General features: G+C 40.9%; 1 protein-coding gene across 1 annotated transcript in view; it reads left to right on the top strand.

The window, feature by feature from the left end:
* Positions 1–23,496, top strand: part of SNTB1 (syntrophin beta 1) — a 110,064-nt gene that overhangs the window by 45,935 nt on the left and 40,633 nt on the right. The window contains exon 2 of the mRNA XM_064706615.1: positions 9,315–9,531. Coding sequence (XP_064562685.1) covers positions 9,315–9,531 — 217 coding nt within the window. The remainder of the gene's footprint in view (positions 1–9,314; positions 9,532–23,496) is intronic.

Below are 23,496 nucleotides of genomic sequence, written 5' to 3'. Positions count from 1 at the left end.
AATTTTCCAGTTGACAAAATGGATGCTGGGAAACTCTATGCAATATTTATTAGAAAAGGAGTTTGATCTTAAAAAGTCATTTTAAATCAAAATGTCAATTCACAGTTCTGTTTTGTTTGTAGAGAAAGAAAAGAATTTGAATGAAGATGTATTTTTAAAGCACTTCACAAAACCATTTCATGGAAAAAAACAGTTTCTGAAATCAGTATTTTTGTGAGGATTCACTGTGTTTTGTGAGTTCACTGTGTTCACTAATTAGTTTTTGACATCCTGTCTGTAGAATAGTTTTAGATGAGGCTGTTTAAAAGTAATAAACCTGCCCCTCCTCCAAAGTATTTCTCACCCCAAATTGCATTATGTGCTGAAGTTCCAGGAGGACCATATTCCATCACAGATCATTGGCATTTCTTAAGATACAGTAACTGTAGCTCCTCAGGGAAGAGAACAGAGGAGCTGTCGTCTTGGTAAGAGACTTTGAGATGCAAAGAGCAGCACTCGATGCCATCCACAGTCCTCTATGGCAGCACAGTTGGGTTTCAGTCTGTCTCTTTTGGTGCGTCACTTCTGAGAATTTCCCATGCCTGCTCCAAGTGCAGGTGGTTTCTGAAAACCTTTTAGCTGATGCTAATGACTGGTGTGCTTGTTCTTTAATTGTTGATTGTTGTAGTTTGTTGATAGGATTTCAGTGGCTTATTCCTAGAGAAAATCATAATCCCTGGTAGAAAAGAGCTCCATTCACTTGGGAGCCAAAGACCTGAGGCACAAGGATGTGGTTTAATGTTTCATTGTCCAACTCTTTTCATCACCCTTCCTGCATATACAGTCCTGTTTCCTTTACCTCTTGCAATACAAGGGGTGGTGTCATGTGAGCTCTTCTCTCCATTCCAGTGCTTCAGCAAGCAATCTATCTGCTTCAGGTAGTTTTCTTTTGCCTGTAGATGAGCCAGGAAATAGGTGTACAGCTAAGCCTCATCCTAGGTCTGCCACTTTCCTGCTGGGTAGTCTTGCAAGTGACTTTAGGTAGAGTGAGGCAGGTGTGAGGCTGAGCTTGGGCTTTGAAACCAGACATTCTGGATATGGCCATTGGCCTGTCCCGTTGGTAAGGTTGCAAACTAAAGGATTCCCCAAAACAAAGACTTTTATAATGATCTGATGCCTTTTGGTGTACAGCCCAGCCACAGGAGTTACAGCAAGTTCTAAGCTGAAGGCATGCCTGAGTTTGTTAATTTTGAAAGATCTTGGTATTGTCCAGTGAAGAGTGAAAAGGCTGAACTGAAACCTTGCAAGTGATTGCAGCTCTGCTCTTCAAGATAAATCCTGGAGATCTTAGAAGATCCTCAAAGGTCTTCTCATAGGGAGAAAACAGTAGGCATTGCAAATCCAGTTTTCACTGGCACTAGGATCTCTGTGACTTGTTTAAAGAGAAAAAGTAATATAGGTAGAAATTGAGTGCAATGCTGAGAACTGTCTGTGACTTACTGCATGACTTTGAGGAAGGCAGTTTAACTTGCCTGTGTCAGTTTAGCCATCTGTAAAAGAGGTACAATCATACACAGCATAATAATTTCCCTCTCAGTGAGTGCCATTTTCAGTCTACCCTGTACTTCTTAATGATTTGTGTGCCTGCTGAAATAACAGCATCCTCTAAAACCGTGATACCCTTATGTATTTTTCACATAATCACTAGCGGCTGAAATATTTGTTCTGACACTTGAGATTACTCATGTAAATAGAAAAATTATAACAGGCTGGCAATGCCAGACACCTTGAATTCCATCTGAGTGTGTGGGTGATGGGAGAGGGATCTATAAATACTGACAGAGGCAGGGAAACAAGCATGAGCAGCACACAAGAAATTCTGAATCAACTTATTCCTGACATATAGGTAAAAGATTTTAAAGTGTAATGTCAGTTTTGGGTAGGAGAAGGCCCTTAGAAATCTAAGTGCTACAGTTCCATTGAAGAAATGTATTTTGCTCCATTTCTCTGCTTTACATGAAGTTACATTTTTCTGTTGTACCTTTGAGTGGGGTTACATACTCCATTTGACTAAACTACAAAATTTTTCCTTTTTCAATTTTTTTCTTTCCTTTTTTTTTTTTTTGGTTAAACTTAGAACACATTCAGCTTTGGGGACAAGCAGAAGCTCCAGTTTGGTTATCAGTGAGTGACTCACAGGTCCTACAATGCTTTTTCTCAAAATGTGACTGCTAATTTCCATGTTCAGCTCGCAAATTGCCAGTTTCAGATGTTTTCCACTTCCATTATGAAAGATCTGTGTAGTTCTAATTGCGGAGTTCAGTGTCACATAACAATGTAGCAAATGAGCTGTGCCACATTTTACTTAAAAATGTAGTAGGTTAGGCAGCTACAGTCTTTAGGTTTTGGCAGTAGTTTTTTTCAATTTGTAGTTTATTTGATATGAGACATTTGTACAATGCAGCTGCTTCTTGTTCTCCATTGAGTCCTGTTTCTTTTGAGTTCAAGCTCTTCAAGATAGCATCAGTGTCTCCTAGATAAAGCTACAAGCATCTTCTTTTTAACCAAACATTGTACTTCTGGGATTTACAAGCTAAAATTTGTTTTTCAGATTATGAAGAGATGTATATGCCTTTATTTTGCTGCAGTACGTAAAGTTTTTGAAAGATAGATTAATAGCTTATGGGACCTTGACTCTAGAATTCATGCAGTTATTGTTAGTGACATATCAAAACTCTGAACTGAATACATCCAATTGATTGAAACAGAAACTTTGAAATTTAAAATAAACTAAATTACTTGAAGGAAACTAGCACATTCAGTGTAGTAGGTATGAGTAATGGATATTATAATGGAAAATATTGAGAAACATCCAATGGAAACAGTCTGACTTTGGATTATTATTATTATTATTATTATTATTATTATTACTACTACTACTACTACTACTACTACTACTTCTTTACCAGTTTGAAAATTTTGTGTACCAGGTTATTGACAACCTGTTACTGCTTTTAATCAATTTATCAGCTTAAGTGCTGGTGTCACATATTCAGCCTCCTGTTCCACTGTGATTCTGTGTGACACAAGTTTGTGTCTGATTAGTTACTTTTAATCTGCTTTGAAGAGAAATAGAGAAAATCTCACCCCAGCACTGAAATCCATCCTGCATTCCTCGAGCATGCATGCTGTTGACTTCAAACATGAACTTTTGATACACTGCATAAGGTATGAAGACATATAAAGCCTTCCCTCCCTAGAAAATATTTATGCTGAGGAAACTCAAAACTGTTGAAGAAGTGTTGGTGAAGGGAGACATCAGGCCTAGGGAATCAGTGGCTGAATCAGCCCACACCACAGGCAAAGTCTCAGGAAAAGAATCAGAGGATAAGTAAGGGAGGAGTTTTTGGTGTTACACAGAAGCAGAGAATGGCCTGGGAATGTAATCTGCATTATGTGTGTAAGCTTCACCAGTGCTGAAACCAGAGTGGAGGCCCCTGGTGTGGATGGGAAGGAGGAGGTGGCCCCAGGGGCTGCTCCAGCCAAGACCTGTGCTGGGTTTTCCCCTGCCTTTTCTTAACTTCTAAGACATTTTTAGTGGTCAGTTATGTTTTTTGAAGTCTGATGTAGATAACACAGTGTGGCTAATCACTGTGACCTATTCAAGTTGTCAAACCCATGAGGTTTCACAAACTGCATACTTGCATGGCTTCCTAAGAAGAGCTTATTTAGTCCCATTTTCTCCTGTTTGATGGGGCCAGGACTGCAAATCTCTTGCCTTGTTGACAAAAAAATTCTCTTAACTACTTAAAATTGCTTATTGCAAGGTACTTTGAAGGTACTGCCTTCATTTGTTGAGTGCAAGTGTGTGATGGTGCTTATATCCCTACTTAACATAGCTTCACCTTTCCAATAAAAGCAGCTGCAAATTTAAAAGCACACTGTGAAGTATTCTTTATATTTTTAAAATGCAGTTGTTGATCTTTTAAAAAACTCAAACTTGAAGCCTGATTGCTTACTAGCTACATTTAGGGCCAATTGCTAAGGTGCTCCTTTCAGGTAGACTTTATCTTAAAGATGTCATTGTCTTCTGGATCTTTCTGAAGTTATTCTTTTGAAATATTCTTTCTTGTATTCCACGTAAGAAGTATAATAAGTGCAATATATTTTAAAAAGGATTTAAAACAGTCCCTTATGATTTAAATCCAAGCCTGTCTCTTTAAGAGATGAATAGACAATTCAGTGAATTCAATGGAATTATTTTAAAAACAGCAGAAAAGCACAGTCTTACTACAGTGTGAGAAATGGCAAAAGCATTAAGGAGATTTTTATTCTTACAAGGTGTTTAACTAATTTCTATCTTCTCCCAGAGGTGGAAATCTGATGCTTTTGGCAGATCAAGAGGTTTACTATTTCACATCCATTTCAGCATGGGGGAAAGCAGATGATGTTAATGGATAATACTTGTCCGAGCGTAGTAACAGATGTTTCTGTAGGAAATGTAGTGGAAACACTGACAAGCAGGATTGTTGACTGTTTTTTGGTTTATGCCCAGATTAAAGCTGCTGAAAGGATCATGTGATGTGTCTTCATAGATGGTCTGATTCATAAATTCTTTTCTTTGGGTTGTAGTTTTGATGATGGCACCAGCAGCTCATCTCATTTTTATACAGTGCTTCACTGTGAGGCATGCACTTGGCTTGAGTTTAGAGGAAATCTGATCTCTCACATAAAGCCTAGCAGGCAAATGCTGGTATTATGTTAGAGGACACTCTGTGCTTTTCTCCTGCAAAGGGGAATTCCTTGATCAAGTGTCTTCAATCAGATTCGGGTATGTTGCTCCCTTTACTTTCGTATTGTAAACCTACACATCCTGTCCTCATTCCTGTAGTAACAAAAGAGCTTTCCTCAGGCTTGCTGGCTTCTCCTCAGTGGTCTTTGTCCTCCCTCCTAGGAAACAGTTTGAGTGTGTCAGAAGAGTCCCAGCTCCTCAGAAAGGCGTCTGGCCAAGAACCTGACCAAGTTGGGCTGTAGTATTTTTCTCATTAAAAGCCTGCTTCTTCCCCCCAAAAAGTCATCTGTGAACAGTAACAAAGCATTCATTGTGGAGTCCTTGGACTTGGCAGAAGCACAAATAAATGAAGTGCTTTTTTGGAAGCTACATTCCCTGTCTTGCAGATCAAAAAATAAATCCAAACTGTTTCAATGTGTATCAGTGGATTAATTCATTTGATTGCCACTTCCCTTCCTCTTCTCTTTGTGGGGAGGGCCACTCCGGAGATTGGAATTTTAATTGCTTGACCACAGTTTCTTATTAGTGGTGCAGCGAAAGGGTATGGATCATTAATTAGTACTGAATATAAGGATCTCTGAAGTTGAGCTATAGCATCAAACGAGTTTAGACAACTCCTGACTAAACTTACAGTCTATAAGTAAATTGAGTTAAAATAATGAAACTATTAGATTTTTTTCCTGAGTCCCTGCATGTTGTTTTCTGTGTTTGCAGTATTCTTAGGGTCTTAAAGATTGTGGCATTTTAATATAAATATATATTTAATATTTGTGTATATGTTAGACATATGTACGTACTCCAAAGATATATTTGTTAGACATATGTATATACTCCAAAGATATATATGTGTATACGTGCCTATAAAATAGTTATTCATAATTTAAAATTGTTATGCAATGGCATGCTTTATTTTATTAATATTTTGAGGTTTTAATTCATTAGGTAGTTTCATTGGCAATATATAAACACAGTGTTTTTGATAGTCGCTTTCTTTTTCAGTCAGTACTTGAATTTGTGCCACTAGATCCAAAAGAAATCCAGCTCTTGAGTGTAATGCTCTGAAAACAAAGTATTATTCACTTTATTGCTTTAAAGTCCAATAGACTGTATAATCTTTTTTCTGGTTTTAAAACTTGATGATGGAAGTGAATTGTATAACTGCAGTTTAACTTTGCTCTGTCCATGATTCTCAGTTAGTGCAGTGTGGAATAGGAATATGCCTATAATAGATACTGGTATCAACTTGTTTTTTGCTATGTAGATTAAGAAGTGGCTAGTGAACAGGCTGCAGAATGTAAAAGTGTAGGGTCATCCTAAATTGCTATGTATGTAGTAGGGTTGCTGGTCCATTGTTATAAAACAGCATGTTCTGCAGTATTTGCTCCCAGAATTTAGAGGTAAATAGGAAATAATTGCTGATAAAACTTATGAGTCATCTGAACAATGTGTGCCTGATCTCAGCTAAATTCATAAACTGGGCTTTGGTTATGGACATGTAATTACAGATGTTGGTGAAGTAAATGGAAAGCAGTGGCTCTGAAGTTTAAGTAGTAGCAAAAAATTATATAAATTGATCAAGTTCTGCCACCTGTTCCACTCCCATATTATATTTGTGCTTTTATATGTATCCATTTGGGGGCTTTTAAAATATGAATCACACCTGAATTGCAACAGCCATAAAGTCTGGGCTGTAAAACTCAGCAGAATTCAGCCATGAATTGAGACCTGTGCTTGTGTTTGGTAGGAAGTAGAATGTTATTAGTAGAAGCTAGGAATTTTTTTTTTAATTTAATTTTTTTATTTATTTACAGAAAGCATATATTTACTACATGTTTTCATTCTACTGTGGAATTTCATATGAAGATGTTGTTAGCAGTTTATTAGTGCTTTAGGAGCTCTTTGTTCATATCCCTAGGGCTGAGGAACCATCTTCTGTGGAGATGTAGTAGAAGCTAGATGTCTGTGAGTTCAGAAGTTGGAAGGAATTTTCATAGGATGTACTTCCTCAAGGTAGTTTCTTGGCTTTTGCTGTGTTTGAGGCTCAGTTTCTGGAAAGAGGATGGTGTTTCTGCTCTCCCCCTATTCCTGCTTCCTTTTTCATGGGACTTTATGAAGGACTACAGCTGTCTGCCATGAATTCACCGGTACATCGCATGGAAACTTGGCTTTTGGGACATGGAAAGGCTGCCTCTTTTCTTCTGTCCTGTCTCTGGGGAGTTAAATTCACATTTTGTGTTCTGCTTAAGGTTCCAGCCAAAGTTTTTACTTCAGCTTCCTTCCTCCCGCTGCCCCTCTCTCCTCCTCTTAATTATGCCAGGGTTGAATGGATATAACTGCAACTGGAAAAGGACAAAAATAGCACAGATGAAATAAAGATTCTATTGAGACCTGGACCTTTATTTGGAATCACATTTGGCATGTCGTTGTACCACTGTTCAAAAACTGACTGTATTACTTTTTTCAACAGAGCAATCATTAATCTCTAATTTTAAAGGGAACAAAATTTTGTTTGAAGTTGAGCGTGATTTTCACAGCTTCAGCTGTTCCGCCCATGGAAATTAATGACAAGGTCGTGTTCAGTGTTAACAGGAATAGATTCACACATCTGTATCTGTTCTGTTCTTGGCTTCCCTAAGGCTGTGAGTACATCCAAACTGAGATGGCAGCTGCTGAAACCGATATCTCTATGACACTGGCAACAACTGCTTATTTTCAGCACCTCTGAAAATCATGTAATTTTTGGAGTCCGCAAAGATGAGCACTGGTTTGAGGAGTTAGGTGACACCGCTTTTTAGATAATGGACTTTAGGTAGATATCTAAAAAGTTTTTAAAAATCAATCTCAACTCTTTTTGCCTGAAATAGTTTCTGGAAGCCTGGCAGAGTTCTTTGCCAACTCTTTCCTGAGAAGGGAATGAATTAATTTAAGAATATACTGAGAATGTGGTCGGACAAGGAACTAAAAACAACAGTGTTCAGTGGACTGCCTTTCTGATAAATCACAAATAGTCCTTCCCAAAAAGGAATATCCTAAACAGAGAAATCCTTGTGATTGAAGTTAACATATTTTTTTAAAAAGGATAAAATGAACAATGGCAAGATGGGCACTAAGGTGTTTTTAGAGAAAAAGAGCAATAGGTGCTCACAGAGCCTGGACTCTAGATTTGTACTGGTTTCTCTCTTGGTAAATTTTTTATGAAATGCCTTGAAATAGTGCTGCTGAAGCTAATCAGCTGATCTGTAGTTTTGATAATAGGAACACTGTTGTTCTTCTCCAGTCTTCTGAATACTTCTCTTGCTTTCATTTTGAACTCAAAAACTTCAGTTGGCTTTCCCTAATTTAACATCCTTCACCACAATGCCCTTTTGTAATTTACCCACCTTTTTGTTATTCAGTCATTCCCAGCTTCTTCAGCTGAGCTGACACGATGATCTGCACCATTTCCTTGAAATGTTCTCCCACAGCATTTTAATAACTACCCCAAGCAAGTTCACAATGCCCAGGCCCTTTCAGGTGGTGTCACTGCTGTTTGAGTTGTGGGGACAATCAAGTGGCAGCAGCCAGTGATGCAGCCACAGCTGTGTGCTTGGGGAATATTGGCTTAACCAGGGCACTTAAATGGGATGTGTTGTCTGAGTTCCATCAGGTTTATGAAGGGGAAAGAGGCTTTGACTGGCAGACTTGCCAAGTCCATCAATAGCAAAAGCAACCGTGAGCTTAAACTATGAAAATAATTAAAAAACAAGAGAAAAATATTGCAGTATTTGCCTGCATAAAGAGGGGAATATGAAGCATATGTGTAAAAAAGGTATAATGCAGTAAGACAATTTAATATAGTAAGATAATTTCAGAATCCTACATTCACTTTTCTTATCCATTCTGGAAAAAAGCCTGTAACAGGCTGAGATCTAATCTGACACCTTCACTCTCATAAAAGGCTCAAATTCCATTTTATTTCCCCAAGAGAAGGATAAGAAGTGATTGGTTTTTGTTTGCTCCACATATATATCTATATGTACAAGTAGATCAGGTAAAACTGCTTCCCAGCAAGCAAAAATGTTATTGAGATTAGTGATGGGACACTGAAAAGTGTGAACCAGAAGCAAGATGTGAATTGGAATCACTGGATGTATTGCTGGGACATTTTATATAGGGGGATAACAGGGTCACCATCACTTGGTTGAATGTCTTTCTTTTAACATCCCTGTGCCTCAGACAGCTCATGGCTTCTCTGTGAAGCAATTGTTGCATGACTGCTTACCCACTGTCACAGAAGGGTGGGATGGCTCACCTGGCCCTACACTGTATGGCTGTATGTTCTTACTTTGCCAGTTCTGTTTTTCTCCCTCATTTTACTCATAGTACCATACTGATACTGGCAGCAGGCACATCTGCATCTTCTGTATTTGCACAGCTTCCCATGAGGGGATGCTTGGTGAGCAGAATTAATGGGTTAACACCAGTCCAGAGAACTCACACGAGCATGCAACTCCAGAATATTCGTTTATTTATTGTTTTCCATCTCTTTTTCTCTCTTCCACAGTGAAATACATGAGAGAAGCAACCCCCTATGTGAAGAAAGGCTCCCCCGTGTCAGAGATCGGCTGGGAGACGCCTCCCCCCGAGTCCCCGCGCCTGGGCTGCGCCTCTGCTGAGCCCACGGCGCAGCTCTCGCTCTCCATCCACAGGGACAGGAAGACAATTCCCCTCAAGATGTGCTACGTGACACGCAACCTGACGGTGCCAGACCCTGAAAACAGGTGAGTGGGGATTGCCTGGGGCTGGGATTTCACTTGCACCTTGAATGGTTGCTGCCATTTGCTGCAATGGGGTTGGTGAGCAGCACCAGGGCTCCGGCCTCACAGTCCAGCAAGGGGAGCCAGCAGCTTTGGGAAGGGTGGGTGGTGGTGACAGAGCCACATGAGGCGTGGCTCAGCTTTTGGGTTATGCTAGAGAAACCTCAATGCAACCATCCAGCACTTTTGTTGGAAATAAAATCTCGGGGGGTTGTTTTCATCATGATCAAGTGTCTGCTTTTGAAGGAAAAGACACTGTACACACTAATTGGTTACATCCTCCAGGCTGCCTAAATCTGATTCCACTAAATTGCATTTTCTTTCCTTTTTTAAATAAATATTGTTTTAAGAATGGTCTGGTTTGAGTGTATTCAGTTCTGGACATTAAAGTCAAGAAGAGGAGAAAAGTTCCACTTACACGGCATTAATGGGGAGTTTTTGTGACTTGTTTTTTTCTTAATGTTAAAAATAGGATGAGGTTTTACCAGCGCTTATTTATAACATATGTGGAACAGCTGCACTGCACCAGCACACTCCCTGATCCCTTCTGTAACAGCTGCTATTAAAAAAGGGAGCAGTCAAGTCAGTGATACAGACTAATTCTCCATCCAAATAATGGCTTTTTCATTTTTCTGCAGTGCTCAGAAGCTGGTGTAATGCCTTTGATTCTCAGCATTTACATATAGGCATAAACAAAAGTTACATTTTTATTTGCAGAAAAGGATAAGGAGAAGTGGGGAGAGAAGAAAGTGGCTTGGGAAGGATGTAATCTCTGTAATCACTTGCACTGCAATTTAGAAACTTTAGTAGTATCTGTATTGTTTTCCATCTTTCCTTTTTATATTTGTCTGACCTTTTAATTTTCCCCCTCCATACTTTATTGTTTAGTATGACTTCACATTGCCTTGGCTCTTCATCCCACGCAGTGGTTGCCACCATAGTCAGTGTAACTGACTGCTACACAAGTGCAATTGTAAAAATAACGCTAGCAGTCCTTCTCAGCTTAGATCTAGATGTTTATTGATATTGGCCACTCTTTTTCCACATATGTCTGCATAGTTTAAGGTTTGACAGCTGTATCACCTGTCTGAGTGTTTGTCTTTCTCTCTGCCATGGTGTGTATTTTAAAAATATTCATACAGGTCACATTTTTGGAATCAGTACAATGTATTGATACTTTGCCTGCATTGACTTTAGTTTCTCATATTTTTCCCCTTTCTTTTTTGATTTTATTGTAGTTTTCACCTTCTGTCGCTCTCCTGGCTCTCAGTTGGTTTGAGAGCCAGGACTGACTCAGAGGGACACACACTCATGCTCATGATACCTCTGCAATGGAGCTGACTTTTTTGAAGTATGCTACATGTGTGTGTTTTCTTCAGTGTTACTAGGAAGTAATGTGTGGGAGACTCGTATTGCTTGTTATCATGGTTTTCATTTTGTGTTGCTGTCATTTCCTGTGGAAAGAGTGACTTCTGATTTTTACTGTAGTCCAGCACAGTGCAGTCTGAGATGGATTTTTCCATCCAAGCATGCAGTACCTCACCATCGTGGTAGCTGCTGTGTTGTGGTAGCACCCCATGGATTAGCATCTTTACTGGTTTCAGTGTTTTTTAAAAATTCTGAACACTGGAACTCATATTTCCCAGTATTAATGCTATTACAATGCAGTGACCCTTTCTTACTGGAATGCCTTGCAAGATAGAAATCCGATTCCAGAACAATAATTTTGTCTTTGCTCACAGCAGAGCCTAAGCCATGTCCTTACATGCTTACAACACTTCTGTTTCATAACCCAGTGACCTGACACACATAGATTTTGTAACTGATGGTGTCACTTTGCTGGATGGCCTTAAGAGAGCTCTGCTGGCAGGATGCCAAAGCATATGTTGGCCATTAAAGGGCTCCTTTGGACTATAACTGAGCTAATTTTCGTTTAAGAGCAAGTGTGGACATGGAAAGCCTGAGCTTTCCAGTGCAGTGATTTCTTCACTGCAGGCTGGGGATAATGTCAGCAGCCTTCTGGGACCAGGATGAACTGATTTGATGGCCAGCATGAGAAGATACCTATGTTAAGGGACCCTAAAGGAAATACTTGCTTGTTGGCACTGAATTATCTCCAGTTCTTAGAAAGCTGCAGTGAAATGTGGATTTAATGGGCATGGAGGTGTATTGTTTTTCCCACTAGAGCTGGTAGCACTGCATAGGACTTTTTTCTTCTCATGGAAGACCGACCTCAGTTCAGAGATTCTCAAGTCTGTGTCTACTCTCAGATGGTTTGGTGAACTTGTTATTTTGGAGCAGAAGTGATGTCTGTTGCTTTTACAGCCAGCAGTTCTCAGATGTCTCCTTCACCTGATCTGCCTGTGGGTTCATTCTGGAGGAGATCTTTTCTGTTACCTGATAAAAAAGCTGTAAGATACCAAGGAGAAGATCCTTAATACAAATCAATACCAAAATCAGTGTGTAGGATTTTTTTTTATGATAAAAGCATGGCAACAGGAGAAAAGATGTAGAGCATCTATGCCATTTTTCTCTTGGTGCAGGGCTTGTTATATTTTAGGCTGGAAGAAACTGGTTAAAATAACTGCTACTAAAATCAGTTGTTTGCTGTGTTTTCACTGATAAGTGACCTTTTTGGTGGCAGCAGTAAAAGTTAATGTCAGGCCTCACTGAGGAGCATCCCCTCCTAATGAAGGAACATGTGGAAATGATCATGGCTAGTAATGCCAATAAACAGAAAATCTTCTGCAGTGTAGAAAGCTTTTCATCAATTTCTGGTGATGATATTAAGAAACAGGAGAAAAAAAAAAGTCAGGTGAAATTTTTTCTGTTGGTGCTTTTCAAATCTTGGGAATCCAAAGGTACTTCTATACACAACACAGGAGACACAACATTCCTTGGAGAATGAGACAATGCTATGTGGACGGAAAAGGTTTTCTCATCTGCTCTTGAAGTCACCCTAAAATTCTGCTTGCACATCTTTCAGCCAAACCCAGCAGGTGTGGGCCTGGTCCTGTCAGCACTTGGTGTGCACACATCATGTTCTTCCAGTGTCAGGAGTCCAGAGCAGTGTGATCTCAACGGGAACTTCAGCAGGGTCCAGCATTAATGACTGGGTTCTTCATTGGCATGATTTGGCCCTCTGATGGGAAAGGTTTGCTTTGGTCTGGAAGCTAGGAAAAATGGACTGAGATGGATTCCCAGCAGTGAACTTTTCCTATCACTGTCCATTTCAGGATTGGACTAATTGCAATCAGAAGATAAAATTGATCATGTACATTCTGTAGGTGTGTGTTGGGTTTGCATGGCCAGGTTCTGGTAGCAGAGAAGCCACAGAGGTGGCTTCTGTGAGAAGCTGTCAGGAACTTCCCCCGTGTCCTACAGCGCCAATGGCAGCCAGCTCCAAGGTGGGCCAACTGCTGGTCAAAGCTGAGCCAGTTGGGAATTGTAGTAACACCTCTGTGATAACAGATTTAAAAAGGAAAATAAGAAAGTTGCTTTGCAGATGTAATTGTGGCCAGATAAGATTGGAGTGAGAATATGTGAAAGAAACAGCCCTGCAGCCACCAAGGTCGGTGAGGAAGGAGGGGCAGGCGGTGCTCCAGGGGCTGTAGCAGAGATTCCCCTGCAGCCCCTGGGGAGGCAGCTGTGCCCCTGCAGCCCATGGAGGATCACAGGGATGCAGAGATCCACCTGCAGCTCATGGAGGAGCCCATGCCAGAGCAGGTGGATACCCAAAATAGTCTGTGATGGGAAATCTGTTGTGTGGGAAATCTGTGCTGAAGCAGGTTCCTGGCAGGGACCTGTGGAGAGAGGAGCCCATGCTGGAGTAGGTTTGGTGGCAGGGACCTGCAGAGCTATGGAGAGAGGAGTCACACTGGAGCAGGTTTGGTGCCAGGACTTGTGACCCTGTGGGGGATCCATTCAGGAGCAGCCTGATCCTGAAGGACTGCACCCTGTGGAAAGGGAGCCACACTGGAGCAGTTCATGAAGATCTGCATCATGGGATGGACTCATATTGGAGAAGTTCATGAAGAACTGCATGAGAGGAACCCCACACTGCAGCAAGGGAAGGACTCCTGTCCCTGAGCAGCAGCAGAAACAACCTGTGATGAACTGTGCAGCCCCCATTCCCTGTCTCCTTGTGCCACTGGAGGGGAGTAGGTAGAGCCTGGGAAGGAAAGGGGTGGCGGGGGGGAGAAGGTGTTTTTAAGATTTATTTTGCTTCTCAGTAATCTCAGTGATTTTGTAAGTAATGCATTCAATTAATTTCCTGAAGTTGGAGCTGGTTTTGTCTGTGATGGTATTTGGTGAGTGATTGCTCATGATCCTTATCTCAGCTTAGGAACCTGTCATATTTTCTGTCCCCTCTCCACTAGTGGAGGGGAGTGATAGAGTAACTTTGCTGGGTGCCTGGGATTCAGGGTCAACCTACTACAAGATGGCAGAGGAACTGGCTGGTATCTATTCATTCTGGACTCTGCACAGTGAGCTGCATCTGGGAATTCCCTGAGCTTCCCGAGACATCAAGGAGGTGCAGAGCAGGACAGACTGAGACCTATTCACTCCAAAGGCAGCAATAGATTCAAGCAGCTTCACTACTTTGAGATGTTTTTGTTTGTTTGATTTTCTTTTTTTTTTTTGCCTTAGGAAGTACTGATTCATTGAGTGAAGTATTCACAAGATCAGTTGCAAAGCTATTGCTCCCCAAACTTCCTTTTGCATACATTTTTAAATAATAATTTCTTCTTACATTATTTAATAACAGCTATGTCAGTAATGCACAGTAATAGTGTCCATGAGATTCAACATTTTGAACTGTAGTTGGTGTATAAGTAACTTATACAGCATGAAATAGCAGTATGATTCTAAAATGGCATTTCAAAATAAAACTAATTCTAGTGAATTTGCATGTTCTTACTTTTGTTACAATAAGACATGAAAACAAAAGTTGAAGCTTTTTTAAAGAAAAAACTGAATTTCAAACAGATTTAATATGACATAGTAGAAACAAATCCTTGTATCAAAAAACCTTGAGTCATGAATGCTCACAACAAATATTAGGTATAAGCAGAAGATTGTAAAATGCAGTAAAAAGACAAACACCTTGAAGTAGGTGAGGAAATGAAAGACCAAGCAGCTCCTGTACCTCTTTGAGTTCCTGCTTATATAATTTAAGGGGAACTGAGGGCATAGGGAGGCAAGTATTAGGCAGTAGAGAAGGTTCTGGATATCTCATTGATGAAAACATGGTCTGGCTCATGCCCCCTGCCTGCCTCTCTCCTCTTTAGAGCACAGGACCATGCCTTGGTTCTGCCAGGTGTCACCAGGCCCTGGTGTGCAGAGCAGATGCTGATTCTCCTCCAAGAGCAGTGTGCCTTACGGGTGCACCTTTGCAGCCTGGGGTTTTCTCTGCTGTTGGGGGAATGGTTTCTCTGAGTCACTTAAGTTTGGGACTCACAAAGGGCAGGGCTGTGTCACAGAGTGACCAGAGATGAGTTACAGCCGCTCTTGGAGAGCACAGGTCACACTTACCTTGTTTTCTGCCTCTTAGGAGGTGGTTTGACAGCACTGAGCATAGTCAGTGGCACTAGCATAGCAAGCCCAGGTGGGGTTTGTGATGGGCAGAGGCTGAGCCCTGCACCAAGGAGGAAGGAGGTGATGCCCATTTCCAGCACTGTGCTGGCACTGCTGACATGCTGGAGCTGTGCCACTCCTGGGTGGACATCCACAGCTCTGTGGGGCTTCCTGGGGAGGTGGGAATTTATTTCCCTAGTGCACAGTACTGATTTAGCTGGACTGGGCTCTGGTTTAGGAAGCCTTTTTTCTGTTCCTCTATGTTGTAGGTAGGCAAGGAAAGACAAAGAATTTATGTCTGTATGGGGGATAGAGCATGGGTAAAGATACAGAATGAGTGCATTACCAGTATTAAAAGTTGCCCTCCACATCTCCTCAAGGAATTTGTGCTTTGCTCCTTGTGTTGTTATTGAGCTGCTCTCTGGCTGTAGAGCCTCTGTGAAATGCACAGACCATACTTAATTCATAGTGTTGTTGTGAGCTACAGCTTGAGATCCTTGGATGAAAGGCACATAGCAGTTAATTATCATTATTGGTACAGACATGTTGTACTGTGTGAATATCAATAAGTCCTTTGAAGAAGTCATTGAGCATGCTTGAGTCAGTCTGATTTATATCAAGAATTTTTGTTAGCATTTGGGTTTTTTTCCTGGTGGGCTGTGTTTATTATCTCCTTAGATTACTATATCAACAATCCAACATTAAAGTAAAGCAACTTGAAAGAGTATAATTCAAATCCAGAAAAGAACAAAAGTGCCGATAATCAGGGTGAAACTCTGGTTGATCCTTAAATCACCCTGTTGTGCTATTACAGTGTGCTTGGTCTGTTACAGCCTGGCCCACAAAAGGCTGTGAATTTAAAGTCATGATGAACATGTGTTTTTAACCTTAGCTTCCAACTATTTTACTGTAATGGATCCAAATCCAGCTTTTGTGTGAAGCTGGATGTCTCTTGTTGTGTTCCTGTTCTGTAACTGCTAATCTCCTTACAAAACCTGCTCTTTATGGGAAGAGATGAACAAGTAAGCAGCACCTAAGGTTTATCTACTGTTGCCTCTTTCAAGCTGACAGAATTTAGGTAATTCAGGTAAAAAGGCATTGGCTGCATCCTCTTTAGTACTCTGAGAGTAGGAGAGGGAAGAATTTGGGGTATGGACAACAGGAGTGGAGTTGTGGGGTGGGTCATGGGGAAGGCCTCCTCTTCCTCCTCGATATCCTGCATGGCTGTGACCCTTCTCAGTAGCCAGGGTCACTGCATTCAGGGCTAGGGCTGTCTCATGAGGCACTGTAACTTTGCATTTTTTCTCTCATAACAGTGTTTTGGGGGCAAGTCATTAACTGCTACAATTAATAATCCATTAACTGCTAGATTTGATAATTAATGGTTCTATAATTTGTTGTCTGTCAGTTCTCTGCCATCTACATCATCTGCTTTTTGGGCAGCCCTGCAATTGCTGGTGCATTTTTTAAGCTGCAGTCATCTATCTTGATCAGGGGAAGTTTTCTAAACCTGTAGGAGCTGGAGCTCTGAAGCTTCTAGACAGAAATAGCGATTTCTAAATTTGTTTTTCATTATGTGAAATAGTTGTTTTCTATAATTTGTGAAACTCCCCACAAGCCAAACAGTTTCAGTCTGGGTCATACCATTTTTTCTGTTAGCCACAGTTTTTTTCTCATCTTTCTTGAAAGGCCACTGAGATCAGACACTTCTGTAGGACTATCCCTCCCATAAAGATGAGCATTTTTGCCTTTTCAAGACAAATCACGAAACTAAAGTGAACTTCATTACTTTCTTTTTCATTACTAAATTCTTGTTCTGTTAAGTCATGTTAAAATAGGTTTCTAATGTCCTAAAGACTGATGTAGTCTCTGGATAATGGTTTGAGAGCTGAATTACTGGGAGGTGCACTAGGATCTGGGGACACAGTGGAAACCCCTGAGTCTTCCTGCAGGGTGCTTCAGATACCAGTGTAGAACTGGATTGTTACAGCATGTTGTGACTGACCTTCAATCTCTGCAGGTCCTGGTGAATTTGGGACTAGGCATGTCTCATTTTCTTGAAAAAAAAGAAAAGGTTAATCTTTTCTCCTGGTGTAGTGGCATGGGGCTTTCTCCCTTCCCCATCCTTCTGGGCCATACAGGTGAGCTTCTGGTGTCCTTCCCATATCCAGCATAAATCCAACAGGAATGGGTGAACCTCTTGCAGGTGTGACTCAAAAGCAGTGTCTGTGCATGCATGCATGTATGTGATTGTAAATAAAACTTTATGGATATCTGTGTGTATGTGTTAGCTGGGCTGAACATGACCTGACAGGAATAAAATGTGTCCCTGTGAGTTGGGTGGTGAGGAAGGATGTGAGTGATGAGGAGGTGGCAGTAACTACGGCTGGAAGAAAGCTTTCAGCTGGATATTTGATTAACAAGTTTTTAATCAAAGTCTTTATTTCCTGTGAAAATATTTAAATAATGAAAAAAACCCATCATATGCTGATGTGGTTTTGTGTTGCATTTTGGGGTTTTTTCTGCCATTGCTTCAGTTAGGGGAATTTTGAAAAAATCAAAGAATTTGGATTTTTCCAATCAGCTTCAGCTGTAGTGGGTTGAGCTGAGAAATGGAAAAAAAAGAGCAAAGGAACTGGAAAATAATCAGGTGAAGGGAAACAGGAAAAAAAGGAACTGCCTTGGGAAATGGATGGAGGGAAGAGAGGAGCACAAATCAAGAAAAAGTGATTAAAGAAGATGCCAACCAGCAAGGCAGAGCAACAAGCCCAGAGAGTGACGACTGCAGCAGACTTTACTTAACAAACACTTTTGTAAAAAAGAAAAAAACCAAAGCTCTGAGAAGGTGTAGAAAGAGAGAAGCCCCAAGAAATGTGTCACAGAATAAAGGGAAAGGAAGAGCAGTGAGAGTGCTGCAGGGAAGAGGAGAATAAATAGTTAATCCAGTTTTTATGTGCATCTGTATGTAAAGGTATATAAGTGCTGACACCCAAGCTGCTGCTAAATAATGTTGAAGAGCAATAATGTTAAAGACCCCTGAGATGTCCCAAAGAAATAATGTTGATGTGCAAGGGTTTCAGTTTCCTGCTATGCTCCCAATCCCCACAGTCCTTGTGTTATGGCTTGGAGACAATGACAACCTCAAGGCTCTTTTTCCTGCCTGGCTCTTGTCCTGTGCTCAGTGCTGGCCTTTCCTTCCCCTACCAGCCCATCTGCAGATTGGATTTCAGTCTCACAGCTCTGATCTGGCCTGATCTGCCATTGATTAAGGAGCAGGATTTTCAGCTGGTGTATTTAAAGCTGCTCTCTCTTGCACCTTGTGTAGTCAGGGGGGTGGCAGCAAATGGCAATCACAGTGTGAGCCCTGGTGCTGGGCTGCCATCAGAGGTGCCCCAGCTCAGTGTTGGTAGATCCTGAGGCTGGTCCTTAGTGCTTAGGTTGTGTGTGAATACTTTGCTATTTTAATAATACCTTCTGCCCACTTCTAGCTTGCTTTCTCCTGTATTTCTGCTGATGGAAATTCCTCTTTTACTGTAGTAAGAGTTTTGCTGAAGTTGCTACTTCTTCTCATCACTTACATACATCTTTTCCATCAGACTCTGTGTCTGTTCAATGGGAAGATGGGTCTACTGCCAGCTGTGAAAGTGTCAGTAGGTGACCATGCACACTGTCCCCAAAGAAGCTGGCAGTATCTCTGGGACACTGGCTCCCAGGTGGGGCCTCTTCCTACAGCTCTCAGAGGCCAGTAATTGATCCAGAAGGAATTTGTGGCTTTGTAGTCATGGTTGTTTGGCTTTGGTTTTGCTTCACTTGGCAAGTAAGCAGTGATCCCTGGGATTCTTGATTATGGAAGTCAAAAAGTAGATCTGTAACATAATGAGACACTGAGACTTACCCTGCTAGATAAGGCACACCTGCCATTTCTCTCTTCCAGCAAGACTTTCTTCTGTGACAACTCATTCACAAGACAGAGCTGATCTGTCAGCAGCCCTACTAATTTTCCCTGTTTCCATATCAGTTTTCACCTACACTTGTTGATCACATCCTCTTCTTTCCCCTGGGTCCTACTACAGCATTTCCTAACAGCAGGAGTGGCATTCCTTTCACAAGACATTAATTCATCTCCAAACCCGTGAACTTATGCAGCAGCCTGAGACCCTCCACCCTGTTCTCAATTTGAAGGGGTCATTTCCCACAATTACCAGCTGCAGTTATGTGCACTTTGCCAAGCCCAGATGCAGCTCCAGCTGCTGAAGGTTTGCTTTGCTGCTGCTGCCTTGAGTTTGCCTCAGGGAGCTCTGGTCAGTGTATTGAATATACCAATCACATCTTCTGTTCTTAAAATTTCAGCATCTTCTAAAGTTAAATCAAATTCCTGACATCTCTATGAAATAATGCTGTTTGTGGGTTTTTTCCCAAATAATTTACCCCAACTGCTCCTTGGAACAGCACTTTTGCCATTGTTTCATGCTGAATCTGCTGTGAAGAAGGCTGAACTCTTTATTCCTGGATTACCAATATTCAGTACAATTACAACCAGAATATAAAATTAAAAATCAAGAAAATAAAATAGAAGAGATTTTTTTAGGCACTGTGGTGTAAAAAAAAAAAGTCCTGCTCCTTAATATTCATATACATTTAAAAACTATTCAGTTACTTTTGTGGTTGCTCTGGGTGGAGAAGGCAGTCTGTGATGTCTCTGCAGGTTGGTCAGCATCTGCATGCAGTGGTGTGCGCAAGTCCATTGCAGAACCAAATCATTTTTTTACTTGCACGTGACACAACTCCTCTGATATCCCTTGTATTAAAGCCCAGCTGGTGGCAAATGGAAATGAAATCAACTGTGACAGCTCATTAGTGATATATACACCCTCTGGTTGGACATCAGTCTAGCCCGACTCCCAGGAAAGTATCTACATCGTTTGTAGCACTGTAAGCTGAAAGTCACCAAGTTACTGTTAATACAGCAAGTACTCTTCTGACAGCAAGGGGACCGAGAGCCTTTCACATAGAAAAATTCCACTTGATTACCAAGCAGTGCTTGCTTGGTGAAATTGCTTTCACTTCCATTTAGGTTCATCAAATGAAGATGCTTCTTCAGAGAGTATGCTGGGGAATTTACTGCAAGCCTCACAGTCCCTCTCTGGAATATTTTCCTTGCAGACTAAGCCCAAAGTTTCCATTGCTTAATTTTAATGTATTCTGTTCCTGGTTCATCTCCTGATGCAGCACATAGAATTCAAAAGAACCTTAACAGTTTTTCAAAATTTATTTTATAACAAAACCTACAAATTTTCAAATATAAATCAGGTTGTGTTCTTCTAAATCCCCCCTTTTCCTGGAAAGGTTTCTATGTTTGTATACTCAGAAAAACCAAAATTATTTACTGTGGTTTCATGTGCAGACAGTGATGGAGGAGAAGTGCAGAGTGTACAGTTTGGCCTTTGATTCATCTTTAAGTTTGCAAAGTCAGTGACAGACTGTTTTGTTCCTCTCTGTGCCAGTGCAAAATCAAAGTAGTGTGATGGACTTGAATAACTCTGGCTCCAGCTTATCATTAACTTCAAGGGATTTACTCCACACTTTAATCAGTTACTGAATACATAATCTGACCCAGGAAGAGTCATGAAGTGTAACTCAGTGCCTGATTTGGTCCTGAGCCAGTGCTGGTGGCAGAAGTACTTTCAAGAGTTTTGATAAAAGGTATTTCTTAGATAATGAACACTCCTACAGAAAGAAGCTTTATCAAAAGTGGAATGAGTATGGTCTACCAAACATTTGCTTTCAACTCCTTCTGATCCTCTGTGAAGTAGAAAATCTGATGAAGAGAGGAAGGGAGTTTTCCTCTTACGTGCCAGGCTACAGCATTTGGAAGCACTGGGTTTTGTGTCACCCCCGTGTTCTGCGGGTGGAGAAGGGGATGCTGGAAACACTCCTCAGCTCACTGAGGGTCTTTGAGAAGGAGAGAGAAAATTACTCTTTTATTATAAGGTTTGCCAAATGATCTCTGAGAAAATGTGATATCATTCATATGCATTGCCAAGCTGGAGAGATGCCGCGCATCTTGGCAGGCATCTAGAGCTAACATATAATTCCTTTGGGTTGGTATGGGCTTTATCAGAAACAGCTCCATATGCAGTATTTACATAACTGTGGTGGAGTGTGAGAATAAACACAGCTGTGGCATTGCCCTAAATATTTCAATTCAGTGGGGAATTAAGGGAACTTTATCACTGAACTGCAGATAAACAGAAGTCAGTAAGAGGTGGTCAGTTTAGCCAAGGAACAAATCAAAACTATAATGGCTAGACTGCTGGAAGCATTTAAGTGCCTTAGTCTTAGAGTTTACTAAGGTCACTGGTATTTTCTTCTTTTCAGAAAGTATGGAAATGCCATCAGTCAGCTGCTGTACAGAAAGCATCATCCATTTGGACTGGTGAATCAAAGCAGCGTGGGCTGAAAGGCAGAAAAGGAAAGAGTTTATAGGGATGCAGCACTTTCAGCATCTGATTGCAGTCAGAGCCCATGGGCTTCCGGGAAGATTTGAAGTTTATTTTAGTATCTCCATCCCAGTTGACTGTGGAGACAGGAGTCCTGGGTTTTTGGTGGAAATCTGCAAGCTTGATTTCCTAAGGTTTTCTAGTCCAGATCTTACAGCAATCACCAGTAGCAGAATTGAGGCAGTTGAGGATTTAGACTTTGGGGTGTGTGAGTAAAAGTTGGCTTGTGTAGCAGCTTGCTGAGGAATGATGCCTGCAGATGTATTTCTCAGAGTGGAAAAGTGCTGTGGATAAATAATAATTTAAGAATAATTTTCAGCATGGTCAAAGCAGCATCCTGTATTGAACTAAGTTTTGAGAAGTGTCAGTAGTATTGTCCAGTCATCTTTTACTCAGCTCATGGAACAAGGAAGACTTTCTGCAATTGTGGTGCATCATCATCGCACTTTGGTGACTTTGGACAAGCATTCCCAAACTAGCTCCATTACAAGTCACTAAGGGATGAGTATTTTTGCAAGCATGGCTCAGTATGTGTGTATGCATATGTATACTAGAATTTAGACTTTGGTATCACATTTGAATATGTAGATATTAGAAAGAATATGCATGGTTTAGAACCCCTTATACAGAACTGTTGACAACTGTCTAAATGTTCATTAATTTAGGGGATAGAACTCTTGTAGAAATGTTTAAATAGTCACCATCAAGGAAAATACACTTTGATGAAGGCCAGAGTACTAAAATACCTATTTGTATGTTAATCCACTTGTTTGAAGGAAGAATTTACAAACTGGAAGGAAACAACTTGCCATTTGGAAGCTCTTTCAGCTCTCAATAATTTATTTTTAAGTCAAAACCTGCTACAACTCTAACTTATAAAGAAATCACACAAGTTTTCTGCTGTTCCTTTGCAGTAGAAAAGCAGCACTTTCTTCTGAGCCTTCAGAGTCTGTGTTCAGCACTTTGTTTACTGCATGATGTGCAGCGAGTTTGTAGGTGGAAGTCCCCTGTAGAAACCACAGGCTTGGTAAAGAGCATTGTTTCACACAATCTGTATGGTGTGTTAACATTTTTCAAATGCAGCACAGTACTGCTGTGTTGTCCAAATAATTTTTGTTTTTAAAAGAAGTATTAAAATGGGAGACAGAGGACTGAAAATCCTGATTGCTGCTCCTGGCCTGTTCCCTGCCTTGTCTGGGTTCTTCACTTTTCCTTCTTTTTGTTGGTGAAATGAGGATGCTGTCACTGACCTCATTTGTGAAATACTGTAAGATCTCCTGCCAAAAACTGTTCTGTAAGTAATAAGCAACATTTCACTGATTACCACAATGTATTTTGGAAATCCAAGCCTGTCTAGCTTGTTTTTGGTGGTGGCTGCCTACAAGAACACACTCCAGCTGCAGTTCAGAGTCACAGTGGGACTCAGCAGTGGGAGAGCTGTGTTTGTGATGGAAAGACAGACTGGAGTAGGGTGGCTGTGCATTATTGTAATGATCTGTGGACACAAATGGCTAAATCCTAATCATGAAGGAGATGGCTGTTTCTAGCAGTTCAGAAAAAATGGGAGTGTGGTTTGGAACATGCCCGTCTTTAAATTCAGTTTTCTAGTTCGCAAGACTGCCATCATGTATCAAGGAATTTTACTTTGGTACTTGAAACTGAAAATTTGGTGCATCCTGTGGTGGCTAAATAAGAACATTAATTTTCAGATAGTGCTGAACTGCAGCAGCTTTACTGAGGAAACATGCATTACTGTTGGCTCAGTGCTTCCTGAAAAAATCAAGCCACTTCTTAATCTATCCAGTGATTTAAGACCCTGAACAGTTCAGCTGCTGAGTTTGGAAAATCATGA

This window comes from Zonotrichia leucophrys, chromosome 2, assembly GCF_028769735.1.
Source record: "Zonotrichia leucophrys gambelii isolate GWCS_2022_RI chromosome 2, RI_Zleu_2.0, whole genome shotgun sequence".
Taxonomy (NCBI): domain Eukaryota; kingdom Metazoa; phylum Chordata; class Aves; order Passeriformes; family Passerellidae; genus Zonotrichia; species Zonotrichia leucophrys.
This window is presented reverse-complemented; position numbering and strand designations above follow the sequence as displayed.